Raw genomic sequence first — 24,898 nt, 5'->3', positions numbered from 1 at the left:
CCTCAAATGAGTTTGCAGGGATCTCTCTATACACAGACATATCACAACAAACTGCGATTAACTGAAAGAAACTTGCACCACTCACCAAAGCTTTACGGAACTATAATGTTCCCTACAGATGGGGATTCCCCAAGAAACTACTTATCACATGGAATGGTAAGATAAATTACAATACACAGTGTTTACTCCTCTCTGGAGCCCACCTTAATAATCCCACCCCACCTGAGAGATTGGAAACATATTAGACCTAGGTGCATAGATGTCCCCTTTAAGGACTCAGGAACTGCCCACTACAGCTGAATCACATTTCTAATGAGAAGAAAAGAGCTCATACGCTTATTTCCCTTTATAAACTGTTCAAGAGATGGTGGTTCAAGAGACTCACTTTGCAGCTTCTAAATGCCCATACCTATTGTTCCGACGCTACTCTGATTTATATATGGCTAATGGCCTGAAAAAAACCTGTGGAGTCCTGATAGCAATCAAAGACTCATCATCCTTTCGTCATATCCGTACGCTCTCAGATCCGCTATGTAATTCTTATATGTGAAATTAACCACTCTGTATTTACCATTGTGAATCTGTATGCCCCGAACAATAACCAACATAAATTCCTGGACACCCTCTTTTCTAAGGTATTAGATCTACGTCAAGGATCTCTTCTTATTGGAGGAGACTTTAATTCTATAGTGGACCCTGCTATGGACTCCATAGAGATGGAGATCCACACAATCTATATCTTTGCTACTCAATAAGTATAACCTATATGATGTATGGAGATTCTTCCACAGTTCGGAAAAGGACATTACGTTCTTTTCCTCACCGCACTTATCCTATTCTTGGACACCCTCTGGACACCCTCTTTTCTAAGGTAATAGATCTACGTCAAGGATCTCTTCTTGTTGGAGGAGATTTTAATTCTATAGTGGACTCTGCTATGGACTCCATAGAGATGGAGATCCACACAATTTATATCTTTGCTACCAGGGGTGGACTGACAACTCATGGGGCCCCCGGGCAATAGGGGATCATGGGGCCCCTGTGTCCTTGCCCAAACTCAAAAAAGCCTATGAAAAAGAATGTAATGTCTATGAAAAAGGTACCAGGGGCATCTCATGGGGCCCCCTACTGACCCCGAGCCCTCTGGCAGTGCCCGAGTTTCCAAATGGTCAGTCCGCCCCTGTTCGCTACTCAATAAGTATAACCTATATGATGTATGGAGATTCTTCCATGGTTTGGAAAAGGACATTACGTTCTTTTCCTCACCGCACTTATCCTATTCTCGTATTGACCTTTTTAGCTGATAAGTTTTCTTTACAATATGTCTTACGATCCGACATTGGTACAATCGCTTGGTCTGATCATTACACTTGAGTTTGATGACAACCTCCGCAGTACACCTCCATCAATCTGGAGAATCAACTGTTCCTTCTTAGTGAACAAACGACTGTACCAATGGATCAAACAAGAGCACCATAACTTTTTTCAGAATAACGACAAGCCTAAAACTAATAGGTTTACACTTTGGAACACCTATAAAGTTTATATGAGAGGCATTCTGATCAAATTAGCAGCCTTGGTTAAGAGACAGAGAACAATGCAGATTGATCACTTGCTCCTTTCCATATCTTCCCAAGAACAAGCAAATAAGCTTAACCCAGATCCCCAAATATCCCAAGCCATACATAGAGATCGCTACTTCTTCACAAATACGAAACCCACCTTAAATTTCTGAAGGCTAACTCGTATGGTTTAAGCAATAAAGCTGGCGCCAAGCTAGCCAGATGAGTCAACGCTGAACAAACCAAACAACAAATTTCCTCTATTACACACCCTCAATCCAACTGTAAGCTTTTTAATCCCAAAGACATTGTTAACGCATTTAGTGGCTATTATTTATCACTCTATGACCTACGTTAGTAAAAAAAATATTTGGAAAAAAAAATTTCATAAACCTCTCTTATCGACACCTCAAATGCACAACCTGCTCCATTTCTCTGGAACCCCTTCTGCTTACCATCTGTGGTTTATTAACGCTTTCAGGAAAAAAAATTCTTCAAAAATACATGTTTTTGTTTACAACATCTCTTTTCCACTGTTTTATGACACCCCCAATCACTCTAAACCCCCCCAAAAACTATCACTGCTCCATGTTTTTTTTTGCTCATTATTATTATTATTATAATACATGATTTATATTGTTCCAACAGTTTGTTCTGGAAACAACACAGTTACAATACAATTCAATATAAGAGTGTTAGATGGTCCCTGTTCATGAGAGCTTACAATCTAAATTGAAAGGCAACTGAGTTGATGCAGAAAGTAAAATTCCAGTTGTTATATAGAGGTGGGATAGATTTCCCTAAAGAGGTGAGTTTTTAAGGATCTCACGGACAATTCTACAAAAAAACTGGCATCTACTTTGGGAACACCTCATATTGGTTAAATATACCAGGGCTCAACCTGCATTAGTCTTGAGGAGGGTGACCTCCCTTTGGGACAGATTCACCCACAACCATTACTCTTCACATCCCTCTCTCGGTAACCAAAGAAAGGAGATTTATAGATGTTGTCACTGTAACCTTTGCACTTGGGTACAACCAGGGACATGTGTCTTACTCTCCAATGGGGAGACATTTTGCCCTAAATTTTATGCAGCTTTCAAAACAGAAGTTCTGGTCTTAATGATGATATGAAGGTGTGGCACATTTTATGTTGGGAAAACAATCAGGAAATTTAGGCAGTGACTCAATGAATATGTGCATTATTCATCCAATGTGAAAATGATCACCCCAGTCAGTAGACATCTGGATTTGTATTACAAGTTTGACACCACCTGTGTTTCTTTCATTATATTGGGAGTAATCCCAAGACACCCGAGGAGGAGATTGAGATAAGAGAATATTGCAAAAAGAAACATACAGGATTGAACAGCTTAATGCCATCTATCCACCTGGCATTAAGGAGGTATTGACATTTAAATCCTTTTTGTAGCCAGATGTCTGTCTGGTAAAAGTCCCTTGGTTGGTAGGGTTGTCCCTTTATTAGGGCATTTATTTAAGTTGGGGGTTGGTCCCCCTCCTCCCTTCCCTAGGGTCCATATTAAGTTTTGACTGTTGAAGTCCAGGATATGGTAGGTAGAGTTTGTATAATCATTGTTACTTAGTGTACCCATATATACTGAGTCTAGTAGATTAAGTTGGCATAGCTAATATAGATATATTTTTTGAGTATTCTTATATTATTTCTGTACTGATTCTGTATTTCAAGTCAATCTGTCCATGCTTGTGCCTTAGTTTGCAATCCATTTGAGCTTTGCATATATGGGCACACTGAATATAATAGATTCAATGCTGTTGTCTGTATAGCAGTGTCTTAGAAAATTGTATTGTTATTTCTGGAGCATAACAATGTATTTTAATTATTTGTTAGATTTTCATCAATTTTAGCATGCACGGCAGAGGTTATGTGGACTGCTGGTGTGGTTAGGCCCCTCCCCCTCTGGGAAGATGTGCGGCTAGTGGCAACAATACACATCACGGGGTTTTCCGCATCTGTGGCCTGTCCCTCAGGTGTGTGCAGCGCTGGAGGTTTCCTCTAGGGGTTGCTCCCTCCCCTCTGCAGGTGCCTCCCTGGCTGTGTAGGCTGTCCCACTATCCCCCTATGACATGTCAATCTGGTAGTCCTTTGACCGCCAATGGAGTTGCACGGTGCATGCGTGTAAGATTAGGTGCATGCACGGTTGGCTAGCCATGCTGGAGTGGACGTGCTCGGCTCGGGCTGGTATATTGTATATAGGAGGGCCTTGTGTTGCAGGCAGTGAGTAGAGGTGCTGGATTTATGAGCGGGCATGTAGTTGGACATCTGAATGATGGTATGTTCACTTGGACAGACAGCTTTTTATGATTCTTTAAGGAACACATGATCTGTGTGTACAGCCCTATGCACTACATTTACGCATTACTCAGTATTGGTTGGTCTATTCCATTTCATTGTAGGATCGGAATAATGGCTAAAGTGATTATGGAGTGGTATTCAGTGTCATCTTGTCCTCTGCTTGAAATCATTGCAACTAGCAGGGCCACCTCTTTATCTATCTTTGACATTATTTGTGGAAATGCTTTTTGTGTGGTGATTGTGAACACGGTAGTCATACCATATGCTTTATTGTGCTAGTAGGTTATGCCTATTTACATCTATTTTCTTTGACTTAAGGGGTCCTTTTGACAATTTGGGATTACAAATAGCTCTCAATATTACCCTACCATTTCCTTTTGGTCCACACAAAATCCAGTTTGGGACTGTGATTATCTTTTTGTGAAGTGGATTGGTTTGTTATCGACTACCCTTGTTACCTGTGAGTAGACAATGGGGGGATAATAATTGCATATGTTAACATTTAATCTTAGTGTGGGTGTCATTTATTGGAAGTGAACAGTATTTTACATGAAATATTTACCCCCTTTTTGACAGATCCTCAACTCTATGCCGGTCCCCACATTTGTTCTGGTGTCCATAATTCCACTGGTTCGTACCATCTTTCTCATCCATTATATACAGTATGTTTTTGTCCATTTATGTAAGTGTTTCTAAATTAAGATTTTTGGTATAGAAGCTATGACTTATGTCTATTTGATTACTGATATTTCTTGCTTTCACTCATTTGGAACACGTATACCAAGCTCCTGAAGAAGCAATCTTCATTGCAAAACATGTAGAGCTCATGATTGGTTAACCTACAGTGTACAGAGTAGGTGAAGAATGTACATATTGATATTCTCTTTCCCCCTTTTTAATGTTATCATCATTGGGGGTTGTATCGATGTATGCTATTTTATCAACTGCTGTACCTACCGATCTGCCATTGTTTAAGTATAGAATAAGGAAAGAACAAACAGAGGGAGCACGGGCCTAGTGCATTACCATAAAAAATGTTTAATAAGAAATAAAAATAGAACTCACAAACAACAGTAAAGTCAAAGGCACATCATAAAAGAACAGCTTGGTCAACTAAGTGACAGTCCGCAATAGGGAGTGTAGACATCCAATAGGCTGACGTGTTTCAAGGACTTGCCTCTTCCTCAGAGCCACTGATATTCCCTTTTACCCCTTTTTTAATTTTAGAATCATTGGGGGTTGTATATCTTTAATAATATTATTATGAACATTTTAAGAAAAAAATTGTGTATCAATAAAAATATGTTTTTCTTGGAATACAGTTGTTGTCTATGGTGTCTATAAAGTCCATGCCTTTCTACTATTGGATAAGTGGTAGTAAGATCAACAAGTTGGGCAGCAGGGAGAATCAGATTTGGGCAGGGAGGATGATCATTGCGGGACAGAAATTACAGGAACTAGTCCCCTTTATGGCTCTCTCTGCAGCAGCTGAAAGCCAGGTACATTCAGCTTAAACTTGAGATCAGTGTGAGAAGCTTCTGAGGTGCTTTACATAAAATCAGTTCGGATGTGTCAATGTGTAAATAGGATTTACACAGTGTTAGAATTTGTAGGCATAGATGAGCAAACATGTCTAATTCCACTCTGATGGGGATTCCTCCAATCACTTCCCTGATATGCATGGGTATGTTTGAATTTGAGCACCCATAGTTTTTTTTCCTATTTTAAATTCTCTTTTTTAATTAAAAATGTTATTCAGGTCTCCTATTAGACTTATAATACTCAATATGTCCTTCTGCATTAAACTGTTACTTTGACTAGAAAAGGCCCAAAACAAACTCTCTGAGAAGGTACCAGTGTTCCACTATGTGCAGTGCTGCTCCAACTGTTTTCAGATTGTGTTGAAAGGAACTCAAGCCAGACAGAGCACATCAGCAGTCCACCTGTGAACATTTGATCAGTAAAACAACTTATGTCTGAGTTTATTCTCCCTAGTTTTTTTGTGTTCATGGATAAAAGGCTGTCTTGATAGTTGAGTTCTGTTCCTCTTCAGGAACAACTTGAGTAGAAAAACTGTTTCTGTAAGCACAGTTTAAGTATCTATCTAAGTAGGTGTAAACTATCTTCACCTGCATTCATTTTATAATGATTACTAAGTAGGCAAAACTGTTAAGTATGGTAAAATCACAGTAAGTGCCCTTTTCTGCTACTATACCAAACAATTGTCAGGATCATCTACTGGTGGTACTCTGCTTCCCAGACTGGAAGCTTGTAGTTCCAGTGCCCATAAGTGGGTGTCTCTCAGCAGCCGGCAGATCCCAGTAAACAGTCTTCACCCAATGCTAGCTGCTGGGAGGGTATTTAGTCCCTCTTCTGCTGATATAGCTTGCTCTAGTGCTTTGCTTGCTGCTGCCAGATACTGTTAGCCATTATCTTGTTCCTGCTCTTTGATTGTACTTTACCCTGAATCCTGCTGCCTTTTTCCTACTCCCCCTTGTTCCTGATGCCAGTTCTGGTTTCCCCTTTGTATATGTTTCCTACACCTCCAGTTTTACCTTGCTTTCCTGTGTTCCCCATTTGTGTATATTGTATATAGATAGTTTGAGAGTTAGGATTTCTGTTATTCTGTTAGGCCGTTTAGTTAAATATTTTGTCACAGGGCTTTTGCACACTTACATCTTTATGTGTGCTGTTTGATGGTGTTTGGGTGTCTTTTATTTTACTATTAATACATTCACTTTAATATATATATATATATATATATATATATATATATATATATATATATTCTGGTCCTAGTTTTAGTGTAACTAGACAGATCTGGTCGTCTCCGCTTCTGATTCCTGACAAGAACTTTGTTGGTTTAGGTAATAAAAACATAATTCACAAACATGTTGTCCGCTGATCATCTCAGCACACAGATGGCCAGTATATGAAGGAGCGATGTCAGCCCTTCACTGGCGATCTGTGTTCTCCCTCCAGATTCTCCAGCTCAGAGCTGGAGAATCGTAGGATCCGCAAACGAAGCAGCGATAATTTACCGCTGCTTAGTGAACGGTGTTGACTGATCTCTTACTGTATTCTCACAAGATTATAGTAAAAGCAGCCATTTTCCAGCGTTTGTAGATCGCTTCTCCCTTCATTCAGAGAACTGATCTACACCGCTTCATAAAAAGGCTTTCAATGGAGAACTGTGTTCTCTGAGAATGCTGGGGAACTTAGTAGCGGTCATTTACCGCTGCAAGATAAAAGGGCACCATATGAACTGGTTTCATAGATAAGAATGGACCTTCATGTGTTACCAAGCAGCAAGGCAGGATCTCATAAATTGCAGATACAGTATAGTGTGTACTGTTTTAAAGTCATTTCACCATTAATTGCACTTTCTTTTATTCCCTTTCTCCAACTTCTCTTTTACACATATAATTTTTTTTGTGTATAGTACTGTATATACCATATGAGAGTAATGTGCCCTGAATCTCCCACAGCATCCTGAGAAATCTACATCACATATCTCAGAAGGTTGCAGGTCAGTAAAATTTTAAATGGGACAGGATTGTGTACCTAAACCTATGTATAGATGAAAGCTTTGTAGGTGTGAAATCTAACTGACCTTCAGCCTTTTGGAATGTGGTGGAAATCCCAGGAGGCATTGGCAGCTGAGGCTACTTTACTCTTTCCTAAGCAAGAATTTAGGTAGTGGGAGATTGTTGGAGTGGAAATTAACCACTTGTCAACTGCGCCCTGTAGCTTTACTACTACAGTGCGAGCCATGTATGCAGAATCACATATATATATATGTGTGATTATGATTTTCCAGGGAGGGACGCGCACAGTATTACTGGCTCAGTTATATGCCGATCAGTGGGCCCTGGCCAATGATTCACAGCCGGGATCCGTGGATTGTTGGAGCAAGTGACAGGAAAGAGATCTTTGTTGGTAAACAACACAGATCTCTCTGCTGACAGCAGGTATGTGCCAGTTTTTGCTTTGCAGGGAGACAAAAACGGTCACATCCCTTAGTAAAACAGCACATATTGCACACATTACATATAATTAGGCACACAGTTAACCCTTGGATTGCCCAGGATGTTAACCTCTTCCTGCCCAGTGTCATTAGTACGGTGACAGTGCATTTTATTAGCACTGATCACTTTATTAGTGTCACTGGTGATGTCAATGTCAGTTAGCCAGTGCCAGAATGCCCGCCGTACTATCACAGTCCCGCTATACATCGTTGATCACCGCGATTACTAGTATAAAAAAAATTTCAGTATATATACCGTTATTGGTAGAACTTTATCTTTCACGTAAGTCGATTACTGTACACATTTTGGGAATTGTTTTTTAACAATGACATGTAGCAGAATACATTTTAAAACTAAATTTATGATTTTATTTTTTACATTTTTTTATTGGATATGTTTTATAGCAAAAAGTAAAAAATATAGTTGTTTTCTTGAAGTTTTTGGTATTTTTTGTTTATAATGCAAAAAAGAAAAAAGCCAGTGGTGATCAAATACCACCAAAAGCTCTATTTGTGTTAAAAAAAATGATATAAATTTAATTTGTGTACAGTGTTGCATGGCCACAAAATTGTTAATTAAAGTAGTGTAGCGCTGCATAGCAAAAAATGGCCTGGTCAGGAAGGGGGATAAATCTTCTGGAAGGCAAGTGGTTAAATATATTCTATACAAAAATAATAAACAAAAAATATTTAGGATTATATAAGAGAAGTGTGAGAGGAAAGGAATACTATAAAGTGCAATTAATGGTAAAAGATCTGCTTTAACCAGGAGCCCTCAAGCAGATATGGTTTACCTGTGTGACACTTACAGGTTTCAACCTGCCGACAAGCAGGTTTACCCTGATCTAATGACAGTAGTACTTTAACAGTGCATTTTCAAAACCAAAAGGACCAGAGTAGTAATTGTATAGGAAAACAATACAATTGTTCAGGAGATGGTTTGGGGTCAAAATCAGTGTGGAAACAAGTATAATTTAGTACTGAAGCACCACAAAGGGACAGGAGAAATGTTTTCTGAAAACTGAAAAAGCTCATAATAGATTACTGGGGATGTCACATGCATGTTTTAGTAAATCCATGCTGCATCTTGTGTTTTTTTAGACAGCAGATGGTGAAGACCTAGGAAAACTTGGACCAGCCCACATGGAGGAAAAATATATGTGAAATATATTTTAAGAATATTCTTCCCAAATATATTGCCATATATTTGAAAGTACAATTTTGGCCATATTCAATATATTTAAAAAAAATAAAAAAATTATATATATATATATATATATATATATATATATATGTTGAAATTAGTTTTTATTACACAATATATGAAAAATATTTAAAAAAATACATTTCAAATATACTGTATGTGTTTAAAAATACAAATCTACATTTTTGGAATGCATTTACAACTAGAAAAGCTACAATTTCTGGTGAAATTGTGTGAAGTGTTCTTGCCTCAACCAGTAGTTTATAACTGGAGTGGGCGGAGTAACTGGGTGGAGTGGCTTGAGTAACTGTTGTGTGGCTGGAGTAGCTGTGAAAAGGTTGGACTGGGCAGAGTAACTTTATGGAGTGGGCAGAGTAACTGTGTGGAGTGTTTGGAGTGAGTAAAGATAGTAAACATTACACTAACCAATTGATTGGTCAAATTTAAAAAGTGCACATGGAGTGAGAGTGAGAAATGCATTTCAACTTTTAATTATTTATATAGCACATTTAATTGCAATGTTGTTGCCCAAAGTGCTTCACAGTTACATTAAAACATACATTTATAAAAACATTAGCAGCATTATCACCTCAAATACTCTCTACTGTAGAAAATTTATTTCCAAACCTTAAACCAGAAGCTGGCCAAACTGTCACAAATTCAAAATTAGATTTCAAATAGGGCAGAGAAGATCGGTTAAAAACAAACTGCTCCAAATTGCTCACTTCACTGGCATCTTCAAATGGTCTTAGTTGTAAAAACTATAAATCCTACAGCAAAGAGCTTTATATTGTGAAAATCACAAGACCCGGACCTACATTTTGATGCATAGTATGTCTCTGAAATATTAAAAATGAAGGCACAGTCGCAGTTTAGAAATTGCCCTTCAAATTTGAGGTGGCTAGAGTGGAGTTTCAATGAATGTCAATGGGCGGCGTGAGTTGCAAACAAATGGTCATATTGTGAAAACTATCAGGACTATGGCTTAGCCGTGGACATTCTTAGTGGTAGCAGGGATAGCTGAACGTTTTGATATAAGATTTGTCTAGGTGGGCTTGAAAATGAGGGAGTGATGGCAGTTTGGAAATCATGTCCTGATTTTTCATCTCACACTCTAGCTTTTGTCAGCTCCCACTCTAGTTTTGAACATTCCGCCATTCATTCCTATGGAACCAATTTCACCACAAAAACGCCAAAATTTTGTGAACCATTTGGCGAAACGTTCCACAAAGTAATAGCACACCAATCAGGAACAATCTTTCGGCACGTTTCGGTATATTACTGTCTATGTAGTGTAAAAACTGTAGGAGGAGTTAGGGTGGTAAATTTGGCTATAATAACAAGAATATATATGTGAGATAACAGTAAGTGGTCTTGCCATGCAAGAACACTTAAATATATGTACAAAATATATGTTAAAATGACTTTTTTATATGTTAAAAAAAATCTGAAGAATGTATTTTAAAAAAATACATTTTTAAAAATATATTGTTAAAAAATATATTCTTTGGATTTTTTTCCAGACAACTTCCAGACAAATTCAAGCAGACCTTCAGTCACAGGGTACAACTGTGTTAGCTTGCACTATATGTAGCAATCTAAATGAAAAGGGATGTTATGTTAGAAAACCCAGGAGGACCCCACCCCACTGGTGACACAGAAACATAAAAAAGCCAGACTGGAATTTGCTAAAACTTATCTGAGGAAGCCAAAATCCTTTGTGGGAGAATGTGCTGTGCACAGACAAAACAAAATGATAGCTTTCTGGTAAAGCCCAATCATTCTACTGTTTTCATAAAAAGAAATGAGGCCTTTAAAGAGTAAAAAGTACAATTAAAATTATTAAAAAGATTACAGCCCCTACAGTCAAACATGGTGGAAGTTCTCTGTTTTGGGGTTGCTTTGCTACTTCAGGCACTGGATATCTTCACCTTGTGCATGGCATTATGATATCTGAAGCCTACCAAAGAATTCTGGGGTACAGTGTAAGGCCCAGTGTCAAAAAGTTAGGTCTCCATCAGAAGTCATGGGTCTTACAGCAGGAAAATGACCCAAAACACATGTCAAAAAGCACTCAGAAATGGGACAAAGCGTTGAAGAGTATGGAACTGGCCAGCAATGAGTCCAAACCTCAATCCCATAGAGCATCTGTGGAGAGATCTCAAAACAGAAGTTGGGAAAAGGAACCCTTCCAATCTGCGAGACCTGGAGCAGTTGGCGAAAGAAGAGTGGTCCAAAATTCCAGTAGAGAGGTGAAAGAAACATTGATGTTACAGAAAGTGATTGATTTCAGTTATTTTTTCCAAGGGGTGTGCTACCAAATATTAAATTGAAGGTGCCAATAATTTTGTCCAATCCATTGTTGGGGTTTGGCCTGGAGTGGGTCAGATTTGGCTTTTTGTTTCTCCACTTTTTTTGTGTCATACCAATACAAACAAAAGAAGTAAACATGGGAATGCCTAAATATTTGTAATTGCAACAATTTTCTGGGCGAAGTGGTACATTATCTGACAGAAATGGAGAGGTGTCAGTATTTTTGGTCATGACTGTATCTATCACCTGTAAATTCTAAACCTTTGTATCTTAAATCAATGGCAGTTTCTCCTCTTGGCAGCTCATGCAGGGTATCAGAGGATGTCTGTGATCACTGTGTCCAGAAGCCTCTTTGATGTAAAACAGCCAAACCACCAGTACACCCACTCTTCTCATCTAAAACAACATTACATCTATATAACATGTAGTAGGTGTTTAGGGTGGGCAGAACATAGATTGTGAGCTTGAACATCTCCCCCAGACCATTTCCTATATTACAACACTGTATCCAGACATCTTGGAAGAAGTCCGTTTTTTTAACAGAAATTGTAGCCAGTTAAAGAATTAACAATGGGATTCTGCATTACATGACATTTTCTGAGAACTTTCAGAGAAAATAAATAATCAATCAGTGATGTATTTGTAGGTACAATGCAAGCTACTGGGCTTAAAGTGGTTCTAAAGCCTTAAGGTATTTTACCTTAGTGCATTCTCTACATTAAGGTAAAAAACCTTCTGTGTTCACCCCCCCCCTCCGTTTTTTTTACTTACCTGAGCCCAATCTTAATCCAGCACTGTGCATGAGATCAGTGGCTCTCTCCGCTCTCTCCCTTCTTACAGGGCAGATTGATAGCAGTAGGAGCCATTGGCTCATGCCACTATCAATCAAATCCTATGACAAGGGAGTGTCAATTGATGAAGGCAGCGGGGCTCAGTAGTGAGCCTGCATGAGTACCCCCTTATCAACTGGTTTGTTAGGAGTGGCTAGGAGTTCCAGGGGGGACCCCAGAAACCAGTACATAGCAGGTAAGTATAACATTGTTATTTAAAAAAAAAATAAGGGTATAGATTCACTTTAAAAGGCTGGGTGGTTAAGAGCTAACATTGCTAAAGTTGTAGATAAAAACAACTATAAATCTCAGTGCTATGTTCTTCTATACCTAATTTAGCTAACGACACATACAAAAAGTGAGCTGGTATACTTTTTTTTAAAAACAAAATGGCATTTCCAAATATTTCTGTATTTGAGAAGTTACAAGACGCTTTTGGTTTTCATAATTTCTTTACTGATTATATTCACAGTATATGGGCTTTGCTATAATATTTTTCACTAATTCATGTGAACAATAAGTGATTAGTTCTCTCATGTCATTTGTCTTCAGCAATTTGATAACCTGCCAGTTGTCCCTGTAATAAATTCCTTCTGTGTATGCTATATCACAGAAAACTTGTCTTATCTATTCCTTTTACTTTGTACAGCATAGGTGTCAGGATTGATGATACTTTATGCCTATATCAGTAATAATAAAAACTCTTTTTGATTTTGGAAAATCAGCAGGGCATCATTTGTTTCATCATTTAGTGGACCTATGGTCCAGTCATTATAAAGCAGGCCCTACTTGGCCTGTAATTATGAGTAAGACTTTAAGTTTTACAGAATGAAAAGATCTATCAATGACAAATCAGGAAAATATGAACCTATAACAGCTTCTTCCAGTGTCTTTCACATTCAGAGCATATTCAGCATACTGAACCAGTGTCACATTGGTAAAAGTAGACATCAACCCCATTTTTTAAAATGTAGTGGCAGCACCAGTAACTGGATCCAGAAATTAAAAGAAATATACCCACAGAGGTTACAGACAGCAATAAAACTTGACAATGATTCTAGTTCTAACACTTTAAAACTGAACTTCTGGTAGATTTCTTTTTTCAAATGCAAGTCATGTAAGTAACCGGATTAAACCAGATGTCGCCTTTATGAAGACCCTGTATAGCAGAGCTCATAGTGAGAGAGGAAGAAGCAGAACAAGGAGGCGGCAGCTAGTTCATATGCTGACAATGAACATGCTGATAGGAGGAGAAAACAGGGTGACAGAAAGATTATCTCATCACTGTGCTTCCTGTCCTTCACTATCCAGGCTGGGGACAGGTCATAAACAGCTCAGAGGAAGTGAGTTAAATAAAGCTGATCATCATTGAACTTGGCAACTGGGGAAATCCTGTGGTGGAAAGGAAATACTATGAAGGGAGCTCTGGTGTGGTGAGTACCACAGTAAAAGCTGCTTTTTGTTTTCAGCTGAAGTTATGATTTAGGTGTTTTTTTATTTTGGTTTATGCTCTTTGCCCCTCATTTCCTATTATAGATGGCAGAAGTTAGCAGAACAGAAGGAAGAGTACATATTCCTATTGAAGAAACAAATGAAAATTAAAAATTATGTTTTGATTTGTCTTGTAGATATAGGTACACTAGCTTGCTTTTTGTATTAGTGTTAAGTCAATTCTGGCAAGTAATCGAGCTATGTTAAAATCAGCAATGTAATATAATAAAATAATAATTAATGTATATACACAGAAATGATGAGCCTGTGAAAAATATCTTATTTTTTGCTGTGGCAGTACTGCCAAACTTTAAAGAATGATATTTGTTCTAAGTACTAGGATAAGATATTAAAGTCTCTAATAAGGTCCTCAGTTTTCTAGGAGGTGTCATGCTATACAGAATAATCAACATTACTAGCTTGAAGATGCTGCTTTGAGAAATATGCACTGAAACCTTTTTTCTATTCTCTTTGGGGAGGGGGCAACAATGGTTCTAAATCTCCTTTAGCATGTTGATAAAAAGGAATCAGTCTCTACAAATAAACTGTGAAATTAGACTTGCATATTCTGTTATATCAGAAACTACATTAATGATAACATAAAGCTTAACCGAACCCCAGCAATGAAGTCTCTTATTTGTTATTTCTGTTATGTTAAATATACATTTGAAAGCATTTTGTTATATTTATTTGATAAGTTCCAAAAATACCTGCTGAACTTGCCAGAAATCTTTTGAGCTGGTAACTTCTTGTGTCTTCTGCTTGATGTTTACTATTTTTTGGTCTGACATGCTGTGTCCTATATTGATTCAATACAGGACACAGTTTGTACCATATTTCTACATCTGCACTCTCTTTTGCTGCATCCTCAATCAATGAGCGCTGTGATGGCGTGTAATAGCGTGCGCTGTCTGTCCAGCCTGGAAGGCAGAAAATCTTGATGTAGGTGTTGAAGAGGGAAACAGAACAGTGTTGAGTGGCTACGCTATCTGTGATGCTGCTGGTTGGCCAGTACAGTTTGGGGAAGACCAACTTCATCAGGTAAGAGAATGATATGCTGAGTATCATGTCTTCAGTGCCATGCTCCTGGAGTGGCATGGCTTCCACCCTCACTGTGCCATACATGCTGGCTAATTCTGTGCTCTGTAATGGTTGTGACTCTCAGCCTCATTGTGCTATGCATTACAGCTGCCCCTGTACTGAAAGGTTTCCCACTATTTGTTGGGCATAACCCTGACCCTTGTTATGTCATACATGCTAGCTGATAGGTATCCTTATGTGTGACTTGTAGGCAGGTAGAGCTAAGCTTATGTCTCTTTAAGTGTTGCTCCTCCTTTTTTGGAGGACTTCTGGGAGTTCCTTTTTAAGGTGGGTTGAGCTGGGGCTCAGGAACCTTGCGGAGCAGGGAATCTTAAGAGAAGGAAGGCCTGCTGTAGGTTCTGTTGCTCTCTTCCATTCAGAGCAGGGGCTGTAAAGGGGTCCCCCACACTGATCATTAAGAGGGAAAAGGTGATCCCCATCTGGGGATGGAGCAAATCTCTAATTTAGACAGTAAGCTAGGAGTTAGTGTTTCCCTTAATTCCCCTGGAGAAAAAATGGTGAGCTAGTGGTCTGACAGTGGAGAATAAGGAGAACCACCAGCTTAAATTCTCATCAGAGGTACAATCACCTTCAAAGATGAAACCACTTTATACCTCTTGCAGTGGGTATGAAACTGGATAGTTTCATTTTTTTCCCTTATATGGATTCCTCTGTATCAACTACTGCTTTAAAACAGCAAAGGAAGTTTATTGCAAGATCTAGTCTCTATTTGAATATTAACAGAGAGGCACCTATCTTTACACACAATTCTTGTAAAGTAAGTAGTTGCTGGTACAAATGTGGCCTCTGAGTCCTGGAATCTGATGCTTGGACTTATTGTGTGGGTACTCCTGGGAGTTAGGAGGTTAACCATGAAAAGTTAGCAGGAAGGAAAGGCTAGACCTTTGACTACCATCTGTGCAATGGGCAGTCTGGAGTGGGTTGTACAGTTGGTACAGCCTGGATATCTTAATGTCTTTTGGGTGCAGCCACATGTGACCACCACGTATGAGTAAACCAGCTCAGCCCACATTTTGGCATAGTCAGCAGTTTTGGCTGTTGCAACTTCAAGAGACAGGACTGAGGCCAAGGAATTGCATGAGAGTTGGGCCGCCGACCAAAGTGCACAATAAAATTGGTTGTCATTTGAAGAAGGGGTGTTAGGTTTTGAAAGGTGAGCTGTATGCCATGTAGAGCACCTATCATCAGGAGTATGTGAGTTGCTGTGCAGATACTATGGCAAGCAATGGTGATGTGACCTGCAAGCTGGACACAGGACTTCAGTTCCAACCAGTGTCAGATATAGGCTGTACCAAGGGCTTAGGGAAGATTTTCTACTGCCATTGTGTGGAACTGTCTGAAGTGGTAAAGGCCTGGGCTCGGTGTGAGTTGTGTGGAACCATGCTGTTTGAGTTTCTGCCTGCTTATGGAATGGCTCACAACATTGCCAAAGCCTGGTTTAATGATAGCCTCATTCTTTCTTATCAAGTGGCTGGTGTCAATACCGGACTACTCTGTTGGACCCCTGCCTGACACGAGTGCACCACTACCTAAGTGTCAAGAGAGCCAAGGAGAGGTGGGTGTGGTCCAAGTTAAACTTGAGGAGAGTTGCTGTCAGGAGGAGCCAGTGAAGGATGATGTAAAGCCAGGAGACATGTCAGAGAGTACAAGCGTAGTGGAGCTCCATAATTGTAGTGTGGTGGATACTGCTTTGAGTGGCACAAGAGCACCACCCAACCTACGAAGAAGACAGTGTATAGTGAGTGATGCTGCAGACAGGCACCACGAACTTACCTAGTGCAGGCCAGGAAATCTGGCGTATGTGCAGCTTACTCCTTTTCCCAGGTATGCTGATTATACAAGCCACCTGGACTATGGCACTCCTGTGCCCCTTTTCAGAGATCTATGACTATTTCTGCCACCAGGGAAGGCTTACAACAAAAGGTTGACCAGAATGGCCTGTCATCATAGTGTTGGTTCTCCAGTACAGTATGTGAAAGAACACCTTCATACATGCTTGCTGATTCTATGCTGGTATGCTTCCTTCTGTGTAATGTTCTGTGTAATGTTCATGGCTCTCACCCACATTGGGGTATATATTACAGCTGCCCCTGTACTGACATGTTTCCCTGTATGTGATGGGCATGATTCTGACCCTTAGCATGTCATACATGCTGGCTGACTGTTTACTGGTATGTATCCTTCTGTGTGACTTTTAGACAGGTAGAGCCAAGTTTAGGTCTCTTTAAGGGTTGTTCCTCCTTTTGTGGAGGGCTTCTGGGAGTCCCTTTTAAGGTGGGTGCAGCTGGGACTCAGGGTCTTTGCTGACAAGGAAATCTTAGCAATGCCTGCTGTAGGTTCTCCTGCCCTCCCCTATTTGAGGCAGGGTCTGTAGAATGGTTTATATTCACAATGCCTCCTCCATCATGCATGCTGGCTGCCTCGCTACTGACATGTTTCCTTCTTTGTGACAGACATGTTTTTTACACTCACTATACTATCTATGCCATATATGCCACCTGGGCCTCTACTGCTATACTTCCTTATTTGTGGAAGGTGGGGCTCTGATGTAAAGAAAGAGGGGGTGCATTTGATGTAAATGGGGGTTTTTGATGTGAAAGGGGAATTCTGATGTGAAAGGGGGAGTTACACTGCTGTGCCAAGGAGAGGGTGACATTATTATTCAGTATCCTTCAGCCCAGTAAACACAGTTTGGCGCAATTCACTATGCACTATGCACTATTATCCTCACCCCTTTTCTGCCCCATCCCTTATTTTGCCACAGCAAAGGAGGCAACCCTACTGCTGGGCCTACAGCCTTATAACGGTATATCTGCACTGTGGGATCTGGCTTCTCTGCCTTTGATTGCTTGTTTCAAGAGATTTGAAGTGAGATTTGGGGATATTACTAATGTGATGCTCACTTATCTCCTTGTTTGAGGCTCTAATATGAGGGGAAAAAGGCCTGCCTCTACCAAAATGGCCACCTCTACTTAGAGATACAATGTGAAACAAGTCATGGTAAGTCAGTAATGAAGAAAAATCAGCTGCATGCAGGGAGACCGCTGGCAACACAGAGGACTAAACCGCTGCCCTTTATCTGACTTTTTTTTGGCACAACTTCCAGAGTTTAGATCCTTTTTAAGAACAAGTCTGGGTCATTTTCATTAACAACAGCCATGAAGTCATTGAACTAATTTAGCAGAAATACATATCATGAGTTTTTGAAGGTACTTTACAGGGCTTTTATTCTCAGAGAATAGGTGCAGGAACTCCCCTCTTTTGAGTCACACCACTCTTCAAGCACGTTCCCTTGGTTCCACCCCCTACCCACCTCCCAGTACTGCCCCTTTTTAAGAATACACACCTAGTATCATTTTGTGGTGCTAAGTAATTAGTTTTGGAATTTGTTCATCATAACAAGGAAAACAGTAAAATAGATCCTAGAGAAATAAAGGTGCAGTGCTAAGAGCTTAAGTGCAAATAACAATAAAAATATTATGTGCAATATGCAAAACTTATATGAATGCACAGAGTGCAATGACGATTAATGATCACACAAATGTCCAGATCACAAGGTATAAATCATATAAATCCTTTGGGATCCTGTCTGTAGTGATAATGTGCAATCCAGAGGTGAAGATTGTTAAATGAATAGAATGCGCACGCACCAGAAGTGCGTATTAAATACGCATGAAGGAAGTGTCTTTACTCTTCAAACACCTAGGTCATCAGCATTCTGGTCAGGCCACACTCTACATCATCCTCTGCTTCCCTGTAGTGATAGGGCTCCAAGGATCATCAAGCAATCACAGGCATCAGGGGTCCCCCTTATTAAAGCAGGCACTGCAGAAGGTGGTGCTCTCAAAGAGAGCCCAACAAGGGACGCCACATAGTGTAATATTGCTATGATGTGTTTTTATTAGATCAATAATATAAAAAAATATAAAAAAATAGTACTGACCAAAAATTCAGGATGGCTACCAGCGGTGGTTAGATATCCGAAAGCTGTAGCCCCCCTAGTACTGAATTTTTGGTACTATTTTTAGTACTATTATTAGTACTATTTTTTCTATATTTTTTTCTATTAATGATTGAAGAGTAAAGACACTTCCTTCATGCGTATTTAATACGCACTTCTGGTGAGTGGGCATTCTATTCATTTAACAATCTTCACCTCTGGATTGCACACTATCACTACAGACAGGATCCCACAGGATTGATATGATTTATACCTTGTGATCTGGACATTTGTGTGATCATTAATCGTCATTGCACTCTGTGCATTCATATAAGTTTTGCATATCGCACATAATATTTTTCTTGTTATTTGCACTTTAGCTCTTAGCGCTGCACCTTTATTTCTCTAGTATTTTGGAAAGGTTGGTTGGTTGCCTTTTTGGTGTTCTAGTGGCTTTATAATACGTTAAGTAGCGCTTGCTATATTCTTTATACATAGTAAAATAGATCCCATGCAGCCAGCAACAATAGACACTCCCAGCAACAATGGATTCCCCACGACAATAGACTCCCCCAGCAACAGAACCTCAGCAACAAGCAACAACAGATCTCCCAGTGGCCAGCATCAATAGACCTCTCCCTCAGTGGTAGATTCCTCCCAGCAGCAACTGACTTCCCCCAACAAAATAGGACCCCTCCCCCAACAACAATAGACCTACGCAGAAACAATAGACCCCCATACAAGAATAGATCTCCCCCAGGGACAATAGATCCCCAGAAATCAATAGACCCTCCAGCACCACTTGCAATTACATACATTCAGTGCTGGAGGTACCGAAACTGTGTTCACCCACATTCCTGCTGAAAAAAAGAGCTGGTGCTTTATAATCCTTTTATACTGAGTGACTTAATGAGTGGTTGGAACACTGTTAGGCTTGGTTCATACCTTTGTGATGCATTAACACAAAGCGCACTGATTTCTTTGCCCACTAATGTGTATTGTATTAGGACAGTCCATTAAGTTGAATACTGTAGATGTCATAACACACTAAAAAGCCCCCCAAAATGTGCACATACATTTATTTCAAAGGCAGTGCATTACTGTAAGTCATGGGGTGCTAAAACGCACCTGCATTGATAAATTGCGATGGGATTCCATTAAGCACTGCAACACCCAAAAGCTCAACACACACACTTTTCTTGTGTTCACGCTAATGCACACCTTTCTAGAGTGCAAAGGTGTGAACCCAGCTTAAGATATATTCCTTGTCACAAAAACACTTTAATTTTATCATGTCTTTGAATTGGATGGTAAAGACTAAGTCATGTAGGTGAACTGGACACATTTCTTTCAAGAAATGACATGCCCAGCTATTATAAGAGCTTATTGGTTGGATTATTATTGGATAACATTATTCACTTTGTCATGGATAGCATCAGTAATTAATTTCTTATTGGCTGTTAGCTAAATGATACTCAGTGGCCAGAAAGTGAATGTATGGACAAAACGTTTTTACATTAGTTTTGGATAGAGAAGAGAAGGGTTGAAACGCCTGTACATTTACTTTATATTTCTTGTGTCACATTGGGAAGATTTTCCCTTATTGGTTGTCTTGGTGATGCAACAGGAAGAGAGAGCAAATCTGAGAGGAATTCCCCTTTAAGGGAACTTCCCTCAGAGCAGGTGTCAACTTTAAAAAAGATTTTGCCTTGTCTCCTGTTTTGTTGACAGCTTTAGAATTCTAGATTTCTCATCACTTTATGTCTTATTAACAATGTTTACTAGGACAAACATAATGGGTGAACCTACCCGACTGAGGTTCTAATCCTTCCACACTCTATCCAGAACAAAAAAATAATAATTTTGGCAGTATATACACTTTAATAGCCATTAAACTTACTTTAGGCCCTTTTTATCAAAGCGTCTACAAGAAGAAAATGTATTGTTGCCCATAATGCAGTGAAAGAATGAAAGAGAGGTTGCTATGGGCATCAAAAATATGTGTTATCTTTGACACTTTAAAGTAAGACTAACGTCCACCACAACTGCTGTCTGTTTCAATGAATCTTAGTCAAAGACTGGAAATATTAGTACAAACTTGAACATTTTCCATTTAATCTAAATGGGCCCTTTGCACAGCTCTTGAAATGCTATTAATTCACCTTCATACAACCTGCAAAAGAGGAAAACCAGGCCATAGACATTATTCACCAACACGGACATAACAAAATACTAACAAATGCATTTGCTATCTTGTCCATATTGTATTAACAGGTCAGATGTTTATTAGTTCATTATTTATCTTGGTATGATAATATGGTATGTAATGAGGAACTGTACAGAATCATAAACCTTGACAGTCTGCACAGTCTACAGGTTTCAATTTTCATAGATAGTTCTTTCCTGCAGCTGCTCCTAGGTCACACACTATTCTTTTCCAGATATCACATGCACGCATATGGCCTACAGTACCAGACATTTGCCAACCAGGGCAATGAAAGCAGCCACACAGTATGTACTATAATTCACATTGCTGGACTTTCCATTACAACCAGTCTGTGCCCATGAGGTTATTATTAAAGCTGGATATTGGGATTCACCTACGTATGTGAAAATTATTAGAAATTCAGTTATGCCATTATCAAATTTATCTGCATGATGTCCTAAAAACATATTTCACTAAGGGTTCCTCGGCCTTATCAAAACATGTTGTGGCAGAAAAGATGAAAGTTGAGTATGTTTACCCAGCTTAGTGTTCACTTCAAATATCAAGTAATGTGCAAGAAAATCTTGATATTTTCCTGCTTGATTTATTTTCTCTTGCACATGATTGAGTATTCAAAATGAACATATCTTCATATTATCATCTGAATGAACATTCACTTTTCAAGGTGAACATTCGCTAGTCAACCAACTACAGTGAGTCAGTGGTGGCCTTGACTGACCTACGTCTTCCTCCTGTCATTGACAAGTAATACATTTGTTTATTTCCAGTATTTATAAAGCCTATATATAGCCATATTGAGTATTGCTTTTTATAGATACTAGAACTATTAATATCAGTCTTTACCCTTAAATAAGCTTATAATCCAATATTGATATCACACTCATATAATCACACAAACCTTTTAGGTCCAATTTGGACAGATGCCAAAAAAACTTTTTCAAACTTTTTGTTTTTAGATTGCTGAAAAAGGGATTAAAATGGAACAACCAGAATAAACCCCAAAGCAAACATATGTAGAACATGCAAACTTCATAAAGAAAATATGTGTAGAGGTGAAATAGAAACCCAGACCAGAGATACAACAGAAGAATGATAAACATGTACCACTATACATCTACCATATAACACCTATGAGTCTGTAGTAAACCACCACTGGCTCAAAAGTACATTTATATTCCCTGGAATTATGTGTACATCTAATCAAAATGGGTCTAGACGCCAACTTCTGTTCTTTCATGCTCCCTTTTTAGGGCTCTTGCAGTGGGCCTACTTGGTAGATTAAAGGTTTTTATGTATCACTTTCTAAATATATATGATACGCGAGATGACTAACTGTTTTTTAAAATGTTACACATTATATATCCAACACTTTTCTTTTGCCAGTTGTGCAAAAAATAAAGCATATGGTTGACAACGCATGAAGTTTGGCTTAAGGTCTGTCTTTAACTGGCAAGGCCACACAACCTACGGAAATTTGACATCACAGTTGCATAAATGACAGTAAATGTGCCCTGTTGCTGAACTCTACAACACGTTGCAGTTACCATCCTATAATTACTAGGAACTGTACAGAAGATTAAGCATGGCCTTCAAAACAGGAAAACGTTTGTGACCTTCATTACCTGCTCTATAAACTCATCCTTTTCTACTAAACCATAATATACTAGCCTTTAAATTAAAGATTATCATCAACTCTGTGCCATCTTATGTGGGCTATTGTCACCATTAACCAACCCAGTCAAGTCTTCAAATACATAACAAAAAAGGCTCTCTGCCAAAAAAAAACAAAATCCAGCCAACTGAATGTGTATTGGCTAAACAAGCTTCAAATGTTCTACTATTATCAGCAACAGTATATTATCAGCAACATATCAGTAATTATATACTATTACACAATATGTGATATTAGCACTCACATTTCCAAAATGACGATTCAATTGGTAGGTATCCTTTAATAGATTTACTTTGATAAATTCATGAATTTACTAATACTCAGCACAAAATTTGCATTTTAGCCTTTCTAGCCGGTTACATCATTTTTTAGCTGCATATATTAAACCAAGCAAAATAAAGCATAAGCCAATAAAAAAGGACTGACTTAATTTGTAAGTGCATTTTATTACATGAGCATTAAATATATATATATATATATATATATATATATAAATATAAAGAAAATGAAGTCTATATCATACCATTAGCTATGACATAATACATATTTCTCTCTCTTTCTCTCTCTCCCTCTGTCTATATATATTTTTTTAGCTAAAGATCTGATAATATTACATCACTTTATTGTACATCTTCTGCTGCATTATGTTGGTTTTGACAGCAGTAATGATAAAAACCAGCGTTGCTTGCAATCTACAAAAGTGGCATGCACATACACCATTTCTATAAGCAACATTCACTGTACACACATAATTTAAAATATTCTACAATATATAGCACTTGCAATAAGGAAGAAAAAAAGAGGATATGATTTTCACTTACCTCCACAAAATAAAAACATGGGAGTAATGTGACGCTGTCTTTTGTGACTCTCATCTTTTGTCGTTCCTTTGCAGACATGTTTGTTTTTTAATCAGCAGAATCCTCTCTTCCAGGCAGGCTGATTCAAAATGATTTTCCTTTTGCAGACCTAGAGCGTTGATGTACCATTCCCTAGTGCCACCTATGGAGTGTGCAGCATTTGGTGCTTTTTTTTTTCCTTCTCGCCTTCTCTCTCTCTCTCCCTCTCTCCCTCTCTCTCTCCCTTGCAGCAATTCAAGTTCCCACACAGTCAGAGAAAATTATTCATTATGCCTTACAGAAACAGTAATGGCTCCTATACAAAAACACCCCTCTTGCACTGCTCAAGCTCCCAATAAGCTCCTATTCACTTAAACATTAGAATGCACAGCTTATTGTGTATAAGTCTGACGTCAAAGGAGCTACAGAGAGCAAGAGGAAAAAAAATCCAAGGGTTTTATATGCTAGGAGGTTGGAGAGAGGCTTCAGTCTGATCAATCTTTCCACCTGACAGATGATGTAAAATATGTCACCGAAGACCAGAGAGAATCAGTTGGTTGTCAAGTGACCTCATGAGATGACACTGTCTTATCAATGGTGCATTTACCTTCTTTTTGCTAAACAAGGACTGACATTATATATATATATATATATACAGTCATGGCCGAAATTGTTGGCACCCTTGATATTTCTCCAGGAAATCATGTATTTCTCACGAAACGTATTGCATTAACACATGTTTTGCTATACACATGTTTATTCCCTTTGTGTGTATTGGGACAAAACAAAAAAAGGGAGGAAAGAAAGCAAATTCGACATAATGTCACACAAACCTCCAAAAATGGGCTGGACAAAAGTATTGGCACCCTTTCACAACTGCGGATAAATAAGAATGTTACAAGCATGTGATGCTCCTGTAAACTCACCTGGGGCAAGTAACAGGTGTGGGCAATATAGAAATCACACCTGAAAGCAGATAAAAAGGAGAGACGTTCACTTAACCTTTGCATTGTGTGTCTGTCTGTGCCACACTAAGCATGGACAACAGAAAGAGGAGACGAGAACTGTCTGAGGACCTGAGAACCAAAATTGTGGCAAAATATCAACAATCTCAAGGTTACAAGTCCATCTCCAGAGAACTAGATTTGCCTTTGTCCACAGTGCGCAACATTATCAAGAAGTTTGCAACCCATGGCACTGTAGCTAATCTCCCTGGTCGTGGACGGATGAGGAAAATTGATGAAAGATTGCAACGCAGAATAGTCCGGATGGTGGATAAGCAGCCCCAAACATGTTCCAAAGACATTCAAGCTGTCCTGCAGGCTCAGGGAGCATCAGTGTCAGCGCGAACTATCCG

General features: G+C 38.9%; 1 protein-coding gene across 1 annotated transcript in view; it reads right to left on the bottom strand.

Moving 5' to 3' along the window:
• The window catches only part of PLPPR4 (phospholipid phosphatase related 4), a 169,408-nt gene extending 145,387 nt beyond the window's left edge, over positions 1 to 24,021 (bottom strand). Inside the window, exon 1 of the mRNA XM_089677287.1 lies at positions 23,524 to 24,021. Within this exon, the coding sequence (XP_089533413.1) occupies positions 23,524 to 23,601 (78 nt within the window). The 5' untranslated portion in view covers positions 23,602 to 24,021. The remainder of the gene's footprint in view (positions 1 to 23,523) is intronic.
• Positions 24,022 to 24,898: the final 877 nt, after the last annotated feature.

This window comes from Staurois parvus, unplaced genomic scaffold, assembly GCF_062004578.1.
Source record: "Staurois parvus isolate SC_StPar_1 unplaced genomic scaffold, SC_StPar_1.0 ptg000183l, whole genome shotgun sequence".
NCBI classification, from domain to species: Eukaryota; Metazoa; Chordata; class Amphibia; order Anura; family Ranidae; genus Staurois; species Staurois parvus.
Note: the sequence above shows the minus strand (reverse complement) of the source record. Positions and strands in the feature narration are given on the sequence as shown.